Below are 15,513 nucleotides of genomic sequence, written 5' to 3' on the forward strand. Positions count from 1 at the left end.
CAATGCGCGTGAATTCCCCACCATGGACATTGCAGTACTTTGGGGCTTGGCCATCTTATAACAATATACTGTATATTGTTTATATATAAATAACAATATTTTTTAATAATATGTTCCTCTGGCATTCCAAATAAACTTTATGTGTTAAAAAAATCCTCTGCATTGTACCACGCCCTGTCTGATCTCTGTTATGTCTCTTCTGTCAGTAACAACTGCAGCCATTTCAAGCACAAAATATTTTAAGACCAACACATCCTCATCCCATGGCGTCAATATTTGACGCCACTTGACCATGCGTCAATATGTTACGCGGAGGGTATACCCTTCGCGTCATTTTTTGACGAACTGGGGACTTCAATACTATTAGGTACGCGAAATTAAACAGTTGTCGCCTGACATTGGGGTTAGGGATAGGTTTGGGTAGGGATGTCATTATGTAAATCTAACCCTAAACCGACGCGAAAATGGTAAGAAAATGGTACGAAAATAGGAAAGAGAATGCAACGGACTCAATAGTATTGAAGTCCCCAGTTCGTCAAAAAATGACGCGAAGGGTATACCCTCCGCGTAACATATTGACGCATGGTCAAGTGGCGTCAAATATTGACGCCATGGGGTGAGGATGGGCTGTTTAAGACATGCTTTTTGGCGCTAAATAATTGCGCAAATACCAATAATATCCCACGCACAAACATTAGTAAATCACGTTGCGTGAATCATTTAAATATTTAAACTCCTAGACATGCATATGCAATAAGATAACAATAACTACACCACACCTTTTCAGCGCTATTATCCACTGCGCGTCTTTTGTAAATCCTGACATTATTTAACACCAAAATGATGGTTGCGCTAATGCAAACTGTTAGTAAATTCAATTCAATTTTTCAATTCAATTTTATTTATATAGCGCTTTTCACAATTGTTAATTGTTGCAAAGCAGCTTTACATGAGTAGATGTAGAGGAGAACATTGAAAATCAATACATAGTATAAGAAGTAGAATATAGCGGCTAAGGATAAAAAAATCTGGCCTTTAATGTGTTAAGTGTTTATTATAGTTTATAAATACCTTGCTGTTGCATATTTGATTTTTAAAAAGAAATATCTATAGATAACTAACTCTATTACGTATCTTGACCCTTGAAAAAAACAATACATTTTGTCAAACAGGCTATTTCACAATAGCTTCAAACTTGACTAATGTCATCACAATTTACGGCACATATTATGTGAAATAAAATCAATGCTTTAAGTGGCCGATTATTTGTCTGCCTCATAGTGGGAAACTGTATTAACTGTTACACTGTTAACCCTGATATTGTCTTTACTTAAACAATCAAATAAACATCACTTAATATTTTCTGTTTTGAAGCCAAAGCTTAAAAAAGTTTAGTTGATTTAACTTTTAAGCTTACAAAATCCATTAAACTGAAACATTCAAGTAGAATGAACTTCAAATTATTAGTTCATGTTGTGAGGAATACCCATAATCCTTTGCGCCTGAATACTTTGATTATTTTCTGCTTTTTCACAGAATAAAAACAGATAAGAACTTTCACTACTTAAATATTTGTTAATAAAATGTCATATAGGTTTAAGCTCTTATATTTTTGATGTTGTTTGGTTGTAAATTATAATTTTGTAAAGTCACCGTTCAGGTGATCAGTGTTTCTGTACATGAACCCTGTTCAGAACACTTTATTGTATTTCTCTCCACAGTACTGACAATGCATGTCAAAAACACAGTTTTGTGTGTGTTTCTGTGGAGAATCACGTTTATTCAATGACTGACTTAAAATCAGTCATCAATTCTGTGTTATAATACCATTTATAACATCAAAAGTAATATAAAGTGATAAAAACTAAAGTTATATGCAAGGGGTTTCCTCACAAATTTCTAGTAATGTCAACTAATCTGGGTTAAGAGTGCAGGAATATTGGAAGAAGTCTATTCAACTTAAAATTGTTGTTAGAACAGTTTATATGTTTAAGTTATCATTACTTAAAGTTTTTAGGGCAACAAGTTTGCTTCATTTTTTTAAGTATATTCAACTTATCCGGGCTTACAGTGTATACTGCATTTTTTAACTCTCACAGAAGCTCTGGAATTGATCTCCACTGCAGCAAACCACTCCAACGCTGCTATCAGGAAAATGGTAAGAGCACAATTTAACTATATTTTAAATGTCTCTTAGTCTGTTTCATCAGACAGACAGGATGTACTCTTTAAATTTCCTGTCTGACTTCAAATGTCTGGTGGGTACTGTCAATTTCACTTCTCTCTCTCTTCCTTTCTGTCTTTCTTTTGTTGTCATGTTAAAAATCATAGAATAATCACTAACTATAATAACTAGAATAATCTGATTGTGTGTGTGCGTGCGTCCATGTGTGTGTGTGTGTGTGTGTGTGTGTGTGTGTGTGTGTGTGTGTGTGTGTGTGTGTGTGTGTGTGTGTGTGTGTGTGTGTGTGCAGGAGAAGATGCACAAGCTCTTGGAGGTGTATGAGAGGTTGGGCGGAGAAGAGGACATTGTTAATCCAGCTAATGAACTTATTAAGGAAGGTCTCCTAAAGAAGATGTCAGCTAAGAACGGGACTGCTCAGGACCGATACCTTTACGTGGTGTGAACATTATTTAATACATTTTAATATAATGTCATAAAAGTTAAATCTCACCAAAACTGTAATAAACATTCTGGTCATATTTCACCTCAAAATAGAAAAAAGGATAAAAGAAGGAAATATGCACAAAGAAAATGAAACCTATTCTCAAAACTATTAGGACTTTTGTATTTTGAATTTAGTTACAACACCTCAATAAACATTATTTACATTATTAATTAGAAAATGTATTAATATCTTAATCACTGGGATTTTATTTACCAAATTTTGACTGAAGATAATATTATTGATAAGGTGAGTGTGTGTTTGACAGTTCAACAATATGGTGCTGTATTGTGTGCCCAAGCTGAGGCTCATGGGACAGAAGTTTAGTGTCAGAGAGCGCATTGACATCGCAGGGATGAAGGTAGATCTTCAACTATAAGTCTGTTTATGTGTGTGCGTGTGTATTGTTGTAATGTGTTTATTTCGTTAATTGTTTAAAGGTTCAGGAAAATGCCAAGCAGAACATTCCTCACACTTTCACCATCATTGGTAAACATCGTTCTCTGGAACTGCAGGCCAGGTGTGTATTTTTAATGTCTGTAAATGAATCGTGAAAATACGGCAGAGAGTTTACTTTGTCCAGTAAAACCATATGCATTTATGTTTGCATATATGCCAACTGAGCTATGACAAAGCATGAATAGTTGTTGTGGAGTCACACTGAATGTGTATTTTTCTTCCAGGACAGCTGAGGAGAAGGAGGGCTGGATAAAAGTGAGTTTTTAGGTTTACACAAAAACACAGTTGAGCCCAGAAGCCACTGTTAAATGTAAACATTATTGCATTGTGTATATCTTTAAATATGAAAACAAGTTACACTGCCAAAGTTTGAATGGAATTGAATGTCACATGGTTTGATAATACAATTACATTCAAGCATGTGTATACGTGTAATTTATGTGGCTAAACACGCATTGTATATTCATGTTTACACCATAAATTTTTTTACTGATCTATGATAGTAAACGCTAATATTGGTAATGCTGCACTCTAAAAAAATGGTGCTAAATAGCACTAAAAGTGGTTCACTGGCTCATAATCATATAGAGAACTATTTTTTTTGTGTTAATTTTTTTGTGTTAAACATCATCTATGTAGAACCCGTGTAGCACCATATTGTACTATGTTGAACCATAAGTGGTAGAATAGTCATGCTTTAACACCACTAATGGTTCTACAGAGGTGCTATATTTGGTGCCCTGTGGCCCCAATAATGGTTTCCTGAGCTTTAAGTACTATTTAGCACCATTTTGCTTGAGGAAGCAGGTTGACCAAATTTAATTTTGTTTTATTTAAGCTTGTCAAGAAGTCTGGTGGGCACAACAAAATACCAAGCACAACATTTTGGTGATGCACTATACTTTACTATAAGGTTTTCAAATTTGCAGCCATTGTTTTAACATTTAGTACTTACAAGTTTACTTATAATCGTAAGAATAGTTCACCAAAGTAAGAAAAGTCTTATTTAATTATTTACTAATCTTTGTAATTTGTAATTCCATCACAGATGTATATGACTTTCTACAACCCTAAATCAGAAAAAGTTGGGACACTGTGAAATTGTGAGTAAAAAAAGCAATGGAATAATTTACAAATCTCATAAACTTAGATTTTATTCACAATATAAGGATTTCATGAAAGCTATACATTTCAAAAAAGTAAGAGGCCAGAAAATGTCAAGTTTATGAGATTTGTAAATTATTCCATTCCTTTTGTACTCACAATTTCTAGAGTGTCCCAACTTTTTCTGATTTGGGGTTGTACATTTACCTAAACATGTATGTATCTATACAGGTGCTGGTCATATAATTAGAATATAATCAAAAAGTTGATTAATTTCACTTATTCCATTCATAAAGTGACATTTGTATATTATATTCATTCATTTTTAACTGGAGGCAAACTAATATTATGTCTGCTGCTTGATGAAATGAGATCGCTTAACTTTCACACGCTCGCAAAATGAAACTAATGAAGCCACTTTAGTTTTATCATTGAAAGCCTTAAGAAAGCGCTGTATGCTGTGTGTTTGCCCTAGAAGTCAGAAACGTAAAAAAATTTGCTAGGTACCTCAGATTTGATAAATAGACGGAGAGTAGGCTCGTGTGGCTGCTCGAACCTATTCGACCACATGCGCGTTTACACCATGAAAGCAATCCAGTCGAAAGTGTTTTTGACTACCTCTGAATGTGGTCGAAAGTGGACGAGGTCAAAATGTTTTGAACAATGTTTACACTTGTCTTTAGCATCATCCACTTCTGATCTGATCAACGAAAACACATCTTAATACCAAGTGTAAACAGTCCCTCAGATGCATGTCTTAGGTCCCGTACACACTGCATATTAATTCGGTTGTCACTTCACCTTTTAATGCTTAATCCTGTTCTGTACACACACAGTTCAGTAATTTACGGTACTGACAACCGAATTCCACAACCGAATTAACTCCCGCAAAATGCAGGTAGTGACAACCGCATTTACAGAAACTCTGCACAGTGTGTACATAACCGAACTGAACAACTAGTAGTTAATCAAGTGTTTAAACGTTCATCATTAACAGGACAGGTCTCTCTTCTGAAACAATAAATGCTTAGAAGGGGGAAAAGTCTTCTGTATGCGCGGTTCAGAAAATGACAGAGGCACAAGCGTTTGCTGACTAGTGTTGCCAGATCTTGCACTAAAAAAACAGCGAACAAGAAGAATCCAATAATAAACCTAAATAAATCTAAATGCTTTACCTCAAAGATCAAAATATTGGGACCGGCCCTTCACGCTTTATTAACACCAAAAACTTGATCGCTTCATGAGCCAAAAGCTATAAACGGTTAAGCATCAAAACTGTATTTACGTACAAAAAAAAGAGGACCTGGCAACACTGCAAGACGCTCCGTGCTGTGAAGCAGCCTCACAAAAGCATAAAATACACAACGCCAAGACGGAGGTTTATTGCTAAACACAATGCTGTTATTATTTTGGTCAATTCTGTGATAAGCACGCGAGACGGCAGAACGTTGCTATAGTTACCTCTGTGTCAATCATCGCATTTTCGGGAGTGAGTCTTGTTCCGTACAGACATGAAACGAACATTTAGGGGATTCACTCCCGCATTTTAATGCGGTTGTCACTCCCGAAAGTTTACAGTGTGTACGAGACCTTAGAGCTCTTTAAATGTTGTCAAAGCAACTGAGCTTTGAGCTTATATATAGCAGATGGAAATGTTGTGACGTATATTAAACAACTGGAGTCATTTGGACTGCTCGAGCGATGAATGGATGTGTTTTTTGAAGAATCCCCATTGACCCCCATATAAGATTATGTTATTTTTACAAAAGCAAACCTCGGGAGTGACATACTGTAAAGTCACCCAACCCTGCCAGAAAAACCAGCATAGACCCATGCTGGTTTGGTGCTGGTTTAGCTGGTGGTCACATATGCTGGTCTTGCTGGTATGACCAGCATGGGATGCTGGTGCTGTTATGCAGATGGCCACCAGCATACCAGCACCAAAACACAACATATGCTGGCTTGCTGGTATGCTGGTTTTTACAGCAGGTAAAAGCAAATGTTAAAGACTGAGAGCATGACAAGATCCATAAAAGATATGACCATGTTTTCAGATAATAAACATAATTTTAAATATATGATTGTACTTAAACATATAGCTATAAATAGTAAATCTAGAAAAACTGAAAGGAACCATTGAAATGATCTCTAATTTTGTTCACGGCTGTAAATCTGTGATGGCATGAGGGAGAGCAAATAATGAGAGAACTTTTATATTTTGATAAACTCTTACTTTATTTCTGATGTTACAATTTGTAATGAAGGATTTTAAAATTAAAACTGTTTCTGTCTGTCTCACTAGGTGATCTCGGCTACAATTGAGAAGCACAAGCAGAACAGCGAGACTTTTAAAGCTTTTTGCCGTGATGAAGAATCCTCACCATCATCTGAAACACAGGTCTTCAGTCAACACTTAATACATTTACAGCTTTGACAAACTACCCTTACTCTTGAAATCATTTATTTGGAAATCATTTTTAAAGGACCCTTTTTCCTGCGTTTTCAAAGCTTTGATCAAAGCATGTGTTCATGCAATATAACATGTGTTCATGTTTCCTGTGATGTATTTTTCACACAATTGACATCTCTATTAGAGGTCTACACGGGTCCAAAAATTCCTACCCGAACCCGATCAGACCCGCAAATGTGCTACACTGAACCGACCCGGACCCGTCTGTTGTTTTGAAAGCTGGACCCGGACCCGACCCGAACCCGTCTATTATTTAAAAGCTGGACCCGGATCCGACGAAGACCCGTCTATTAATTAAAATCTGGACCCGAATCCGTCCGGGAAGACACAGACCCGACCGGCAAATATTCTTAGCTAAATGTTATTAATAAGTCAATAAACAAGTAGCGAAAATTAAACTTTTTGTCTTACCCATAGTAGTCTTCTCCCTCCTTGTACCTGTCTGTGTGATGCACAATCCTTATTTCCAAGAAAGTTCCATCCATGTTATTCCTCTCTTGACGATTGAAATGTTTAATGCTTATTCCAGCTTTTAAAGCCCACTTTACAGTCATGGTGATTAATAACGCAGTTTTACATCGGGTCAACTTGCTTAATAATGTTTGCCCATTTGGATTATAATAACGATTGCTCGTTCAGTGCCATGGCTGCTTTCGTTGCTTCTTTGCTATCATCTCTGTGCTCTTTGAGTCGCGAAAACTTTAGATATAACAGCAAGACGGTCAATTTATAATATTATAAAAATAAGAGAAGTCAGTGCAAAATGCGCGGTACGGCGGAATAGGTCCCGCCTTCTAAATAAAAGAGCAAATTGTCAAAGGTAAAGTCATTGCGTCTCACTGCAGAAGCTCCTGACTGGTAGCCAGAGACACATTAAAAGAGCACATGCGCGTTAGCTGCCTGGTTGGAGCAACCAAATATAAACTTTTTAACGCAATTTTAGCGTCATAGAAAAAATGTATGCGACAGTTCATCTAAGTTGTTGTTGCTGATTTTGAAATATTTTATTTAAATGTGAGTGTGTGTTCTCCGAGTCCGATTGACCTCGGGTATTACCCACAATGTTAAACAGACCCGGGACCCGAAGTAATAGATTGAGACCCGACCCAGACCCGGCTGATCATTTAAAATATAGACCCGAACCCGTACGGGTCCCGGGTCTTCCGTGTAGACCTCTAATCTCTATACCGCTGTTTTCACTGTCCTAAAAACAGGTTGATGTCTTACTTGTTCTATGAATTCAGAAATACTTAACGAGTTCTAATTGTTCTAACTTGTTTAGTGTGTTGTGATTCGACAGCAGCTTAGCTTAGCTGGTGACTGGCGTATTCCTGTGGGGGGAGGTTACTCTTATATTGACATAATTCAACCAGGAAGTCAAAAAGGCCGTTCTCTGTGGTCCTCGAAAGCGAATTCCGTTAAAAAAATGTCAACCCAGTAACTTTGCATATATTCACACCAGGAAAGTCAGCTACTTCATTTGCTTTGGTATGACAATTTTTTTATGTGGTTCACATTTACACTGCCCTTTTTGCAAGTAAACTAATTTTTTTGAACAAAACCACATGTGTGTTAAGATCATCCATTCATTGGACAGAAATTATCAGGTGGGGGAAAGCAGAAAGTGCAAATTGTTAGTGAGATTATTTGTGATGCAATTTTTGTTCTGTAACTGATATGGTGTTATCAGCAGCTGGTGTTATCAGCACTTTGAGAAGCACACATACAAAATAATTCGTATTTTGCCAAAGCAGCATAGACCGCATTCTCTGATGTTATAAAGCTACAAGATTTTTAAAGGCACACAAGGCAAGTCTGAGTATTATTTCTCTACTAGCTCCCCCTAGTGTCTGGGAGTAAATGCGTATATATATCTAAGACTATACGAGACTGAAGCACACCGGGTCGGATACAGCGAACTTGCAAGTGGGGTATTCTTCCTACAGACGGTAGGGGCGGGCGAGAGAGTCTTCATTACTCATGTAATGAGTAATTTAACCATATACCGACTTACGAAGATGATTTATTAACATAAAAATGCTGCCTTGTGTCCCTTTAATATTTGATTAATGTTTGATATTAATGAGAACATATGAATCAATCTTTATCGCCAACACTGAGAGAGGTGCATCATCTTATTTTTTTAGGGTCGCTTTTTGAAAAGTCAACAAAACTGGAGGTAATGAACTTTAGAAGTGAAATTATGCGAATTACAATATTACAATAAAGGTATTCAAATTCATTGCAGTACAGTATATATACGACATAAACTGCTTGTTAAATAATGTTTGTGTCTCTCACTAGCGCGTAAGAAGCGATGTATAATATAATACATTTGGGGCGAATCGAGGGCAATACATGTTCACACCTTAAACAAGCCGTACGGTTGCTTGTTCCGCACCAAAGTTCGATTGCTGTATTCCCCTCTTCCCAAAAGGTCCACACCAAGGGGGAAAATGAACTTTAGTTCGATTTAATTGAACCAAACAAGACAGGTGTCAATATGCCCTTAGTTTTGGTAAAACAAGCATGTGAAAAAAAGATTATTGAAATGTGTCTCCTCTTGTGATGTCAGAAGGGGATAATACCGCCGCTTAATCTGCACTATCCAACCACGACACTGCCATATAGTGCAGAGATATGCATATATTGCTTGCCATTGATCTTTGAGCTTTATAATTTTTATAGGCATTATTTTTGCTCTAACAGCAACCTTACACAACATCTAAATTTAAAAAAATGGGATCACGAAAAACGCTTTAATAATTAAGGATTTGAACAAACCACAAATTTTACGGTATTAAACTTCAGTGAAAAGGACTGTTCACACAGGATGCAGTCCATTTTTTGTTTGTTGTCTTTTCACATGCAGCAGACAGACATCTTCACAAAGTTTATTCAGTATTTCACACTGTGTCAAGTTTTAAAAGAAGTTCAAATTGCCACAGCATATCACAGATACGTAGATAGGCTATTTTGCTATTTAGACCTTCCATCAACCCAAGCGTTAGTAGCACTAGTAAAACACTCACAAAGTGTTTTTAGAAAATGTAAAAATCATATTTGTGAGGATACACACACATAGAGTCTTTACATTAGAAGTCTAAATATGCATGGTAACAAAAGCGCGATCCTGTGTGTCACCACACAAGCTTGCTGACACAGTGCCACACACGAATTACAAAGTACTTTCTTTACACAGACATACATAAATCCTTTATCACACATCATGCAGATAAAGCTTTCTAAAGAAAAATTGATGTTTCCTTTGTGTCAGGTTGTTATGCATCAAACTTACGTTTCATTTTCTGTTTCAAACATAGGGTTCATTAAGCAACAATACAAACACATGTGAGACAGACGGAGTACAGCATGAGAGGGTGAGACACACACTTGACATATCACAGGTCTTATTGTCGCTATGCCACTGTGTTAACCTGTCTGTGTTTTCTGTAGAAGAGTTCAAAGAAAAGAGAGAAGGAAAGAGAAACGTGCAAAGGCTGCAATGAAACTTTCCATTTCACCAAACGCAAACACCACTGCAAGAGCTGCAATGCAGTACGTGTCTTTATAAATGTTTGTGTCTATTCAAATGCTCATTGTAACATTAACATTTTACTGAAATGTCTACAACATTCCTTACTAAAAGTATGACCTTATTTGCAATGAGAAAGTATACTTCAATGACTGGAAATGAACATTTGTTCTCCATGCATGATGGTTCAGTGTTCATACTGGTATCTAACGTGTTGTCTCTAGGCCATATGTGGAAAGTGTTCAAAGCTGTCAGAGAGCAAAAACACTCGCATGTGTAAACAGTGTTTTGAAGCCATATATGGAGCAGAAGGAACAGCAGGTGGCGGCACTGAGCCCAAGAAAAAAATTGAGGTAAATCCATCTTCATACACTGCTTAAATAATAGATTTTATTATCATGAGAGTGTTGTCAATGTGCTTGATCCAAATAATTTACACCCGAGTAATTATTACACTATGAACTTTTAAATAAAGATTAAAATGCATAAAGAGTGAAATGTCTATTTTTATCCAATGTAATAAAGTATAACACCTTCTCATTCTAATATTTGAAATACTTAGGTTGAATCAAGTGCGCACACACAAATGTTTGTTTCTCTGTATTTATGAGAACAACAATGGGGCACCTCATTCACACCAGAATGATAATATTTTCTATATATGTCACCAGAACATGTCTACAATTCAATGTTAAACAGAGGTGTGTGTGTGTGTGTGTGTGTGTGTGTGTGTGTGTGTGTGTGTGTGCGTGCGTGCGTGCGTGCGTGCGTGCGTGTGTGTGTGCGTGCGTGTGTGTGTGTGCGTGCGTGTGTTTCAGAAGCAGCTGTCACTTGCTCAGTCCTATCCGCTTGCAGAAAAAAGTGAAGTGTTGGACCAGGAACAGGGCAGCCATCATTGAAGCAGAACTTCTGGTTGTTGTTTATACCAGCATACAGGTGTGTGTTTGTTACTGACCTGTAAGATTAGGGTCAGATTGATTTGCATTACTGTATCCTGACCTCAGACAGATCCTCTACTGTCTACACATGGGATAAAGCTTTACCCGAGTTCTTGTTGTCTGTCTCTGGTTTAACAGCTTCATTTGAAGTTGATATGCCCATTACAGTATATCCACACATTTAATTTTTTATCTCATCTTTATGCGAGATAAGGCATATAGTACATTGATAATACAAGGGAGAATAATGTCACAATGCAAAATGTTTTTTTTTTATGTTCAATTTCTTCAAGCCAAATACAATTCTCATTTTTATTTCTTGACGGTTTGTGAAATTCACACTTTTGCTCTGTTTTGAGATATAAATGATCATATGATTGTAGTGATTGTAACTGTAAATATGATTTTTATTTGTAGCAACTGTCTATGACAACACATCAGTGACATCATCAGGAGAAAAAGAGGCCAATCACTGGTTAAGGCTGATTTATTACTCATGAGACAAAAGAGACTGAATTAACAGCTGTGTGACTGCAGTTTTTGTCATGATAAAGTGAGGAGCATGAATGACATATCGAGACTAAATAAAACTTTCTCTTGCCTATGACCACACCATTTTTATATAAACAGCATATCTTACTTGAAATGATGATTATTCTAAGCACTTTTGTTCTTTTAATTTAAAAATACATTTTTAGAAATATTTTCTATAATTGTTATTGCTTTCACATAAGCACAGAGCGACTGTTTTCTCAATGAATTGTTATATGTAAGAACGATTTCGAATATACTGAAAGAAGATATAAAGAATGTTTATGAAATATGATGATTGTTTAATGTTTCCCTTTCTCATGTGTTATGAGATTGTTACTGAAAGCATTATATCACTGTTCTTTTGCTGATCAATGGTCACTGTCAATATGTCCAGCCATTATTATTATTATTTTTTTGCATGGATAATGCTCAGGAGAAATGTGCTTTCTGTTTTATGATGTTTAAAATGAAGGGTTGAATGTAAGAGCCAAAAACTTGCATTCTGTTCATGCTTAATCTCTATTAGCTCATTTACTTTATTATAAACTGTCCCAGTGTTGTGATTTCAACAGAAGTACTGTACGTCTGCAAAGTGCAGGTAAATCTGAGATCTGAGAGTGTGGAATATGGGTAAACAGACAGATGCTAGCATTTAAATCTTGTTTTAACCCTTAAAACAGATACAGTATTATTAAAAGCATTTTATATGTCCTATAGCATATCAGTGAATAAAATATTGTTTGGTCATTGAGGATCAAGGCTTATTCATTTGTCTGTATACCAACACTGTATTATCTTTATCTATCCATAACACATCATGAAATGTTTTTTTACTGTGAATGATGCTATGCTATTGTGCATAATGGCTGCCACAATGTAACATTTACATTGATTAAATATCGTATCTCTTAAAAATAAAGGTGTTAGAAGAACATTTTTGGGGCTAAATTGGCTAAAAAACATAACCTTAAACTTAAACATAAAACCATCTTTGGAGTGTATAAATATTCTTTAGATTATTAAAAGATTTGAAAATAAATTATTCTTTTAATTGAATAGTTCTTTAAGGAACCAAAAATTGTTCTTCTATGATATCCCTGTGAAGACCTTTTACAAGGTGCCATGAAAAGGCTATTTTGTGATCTACAAATACTGTTGGAAAGGTTGTTACCTAAAAAAGTACAAAGTAATACGCTTTATTCTACCCTGTTTTTGAGTCTATATTTTAAAACAATCAGTTTCTTGTGGTAGCACTATAAAAATGGTTGGGTTAAAAACAACCCAATTGGCAACCCAGCGCTGGGTAAATATTGGACAGATAAATATTGGATAACACATTTTAACCCAGCAGGCTGGGTTGTTGAAAAAGCCCAACATGTAGACATTTTAATCCATGTGTTTTACATGGGATTCAAACAAAAATGTTCTAAAAACACACATTTCACATGTGAATTTGCACATGTGAAATTCATGTGACTTTTCTGTAAGTGAATAACTACAATACTCTAATATTACACTTGGCAGATGTAAAATCATTCAAGGGACTGCTTACTGACATCAAGTATAAATATATTTATTAAATATCATAAAGTATGCACATTAAAGTAACAATGTAACAGGTTGAATCAATTGTTTAAATGTAAGACAGAATTTGTAATTTTGTAGTATATAAATGAAATACTGAAATGTACATAAACAAAACTACAGTAGCAGTGTAGGAAAAGAAACAATGTAATTGTTTAATTAATAGTATAAGATCATTCACAGATGTGTAAAGTTTTTTTTACAAAACAGATGTTCTAAGTTTCACAGTATGGAATTGATTTGAATAAAAATACGGAATTTATTAAAGTTACTCCTCACAAACAAAGGAATCGAACAGTAAAGGATTCATCTATTTGGAAAAAGACAGACTACATGAATTCCCATGTAGAAGCACATTGCCTGGGGCATTTATTTTCAAATATGTAAAATGCCTTTAAACCATAGACTGTAAAAAAATATGGGTGTAGTGTCCGTGACATCACCCACTGGTTTGTGAAGAGCATTTTTTAAGCTTAAAGTAGGTGGGGCCTGTCATCACCATCTTGGCTAAATTGCAGTTTAAGTCACTTCCGTATTGGCTTCATCAGAGACACCAGAAGGTTGCCCCTCGCTTAAAACATACATCAACAACTGCAAGTAGTGTGCTTTGATTCAGAGTTTGCCATTAATAATTACAAAAGATTGAAAGATCTGCTCATGTTTCCCATGGCCAGGATGAAAGCAAAGGGTTTATTGAAGAAGAGGATTATTGAAGAAATGCCACCACATTTGTTTCAATCTACAAAAGAGGGGGAAAATATTTAGTGGTCAGAAAGATCATATGTAAGTATTCAGAAAACCATTTGGGCCAAGTGAATTCTAAATTTTATTAAAATTATTTGGCTTCCTTCGCATTACCACCACGTGTGAGATTTTTTTCTTTTTCAAAAATGCAATGGCCTGTCGTCAGTTTGCATAAGACTTTGTGGTTAAACTCATTTACTGGCATAACTGTTGTGCCAACAACAAAGGCTGAAAACCACAAAGTCGGACAAATAGGATGATCTGACTATAAAGAAAAAAGTGCAGCAGTACTAAAATGTAGCAGATAATTAAGACATTAAATTCCCAATACATTTTAAATAGGAATTATTACATTTTATACTTACTGGACGAAGTTGTATGAAGGCCTTGCTAGCTCCATCAATGGATGGACAGAAGACCTTTCGAACTCTGCAGACTCTACACTCTAAGAACGGATGGGTTATTTTTGACCCATAATGGGTAAATATTGGACAGAACACACCGTTGGGCTAAAATTTAACCAATACTGGGTTGTTTTAAACCAACTGCTGGGTAATTATACACCATGGTTGCATAACAACAACCCAACATTGGGTTATTTTAACCCAGCATTTGTTCTGTCCAATATTTACCCATTATGGGTCAAAAATAACCCAATGGAGGAAGAATAGGAACAAACGAAAACAAACAACATCACATTTAATCTCTGCATAAAACATAACATCTCTGATACAGTAGTCAGCCACAGATCAGCGGGTTGGTCAATATAAATTTGAAATCACAGGAGACAACCCACGCTATCCGAACGCTAGTTGAGAATAGTGAGTCGCTAATGTTAATGTTACAGATGCTAGTTGAGGATAGTAAGTCTGCTAAAGTTAATGTTACAAACATTGTTGCGCATAGTGCTAATGGTAATACACATGGCTCGGTTCCGACATCAGAGTCAAGGCGGCTGGGCGACTGGGTGACTGTCAGGCGGCATAGTCATATCCAGCCCCCACCCCACGCTCCTGTGGTTCTATCTAACAGATTCTGCCCCCTCAGCAGCATACCAGCTGAGACGTCTGTTAAAAGTGCCCTGGTTATTGGTGATTCTATTCTCAGGAACGTGAACATTGAGGCAGCAGGCACCATAGTTGAATGTATACCGCAAGCCAGAGCGTCTGACGTTAGATCCAAACTTAAATTGCTGGCTAATACTAAGCTTAAGTTTTCTAAGATTGTTATTCACGCCGGCACGAATGACACCAGACTTCGCCAGTCGGAGATCACCAAAGACACTTTTAAAGAAGTGTGTGAAATTAGTTTTACTTCATTACTTCGCTACTTCTTAGATTAGTGTTCATGGCTGGATGTCTACGGAGCCCTTCTGATGACATGGTAAAACTTTTTTTTTCCCACAAATTATTAAATCGTGGCCACGTTTTAGTAATTCTTTCCCTCGATTAAGCTAAATCGTGCGCACGTTTTGTAATT

At 36.2% G+C, this 15,513-nt stretch overlaps 1 protein-coding gene across 3 annotated transcripts in view; it reads left to right on the forward strand.

Moving 5' to 3' along the window:
• fgd (faciogenital dysplasia) overlaps positions 1-12,458 on the forward strand; it is a 56,277-nt gene extending 43,819 nt beyond the window's left edge. For 2 of the 3 annotated variants that reach the window (XM_065271299.1, XM_065271298.1), the window contains exons 9-19: positions 2,100-2,158; positions 2,475-2,621; positions 2,935-3,027; positions 3,107-3,186; positions 3,350-3,380; positions 6,532-6,627; positions 10,023-10,079; positions 10,156-10,257; positions 10,459-10,587; positions 11,053-11,170; positions 11,590-12,458. In XM_065271299.1, the coding sequence (XP_065127371.1) occupies positions 2,100-2,158; positions 2,475-2,621; positions 2,935-3,027; positions 3,107-3,186; positions 3,350-3,380; positions 6,532-6,627; positions 10,023-10,079; positions 10,156-10,257; positions 10,459-10,587; positions 11,053-11,133 (875 nt within the window). In that variant the 3' untranslated portion in view covers positions 11,134-11,170; positions 11,590-12,458. The remainder of the gene's footprint in view (positions 1-2,099; positions 2,159-2,474; positions 2,622-2,934; positions 3,028-3,106; positions 3,187-3,349; positions 3,381-6,531; positions 6,628-10,022; positions 10,080-10,155; positions 10,258-10,458; positions 10,588-11,052; positions 11,171-11,589) is intronic. The other variant, XM_065271300.1, reaches the window with a different exon arrangement.
• Positions 12,459-15,513: the final 3,055 nt, after the last annotated feature.

The sequence above is a fragment of the Paramisgurnus dabryanus genome, chromosome 11 (assembly GCF_030506205.2).
Source record: "Paramisgurnus dabryanus chromosome 11, PD_genome_1.1, whole genome shotgun sequence".
Lineage (NCBI taxonomy): Eukaryota > Metazoa > Chordata > Actinopteri > Cypriniformes > Cobitidae > Paramisgurnus > Paramisgurnus dabryanus.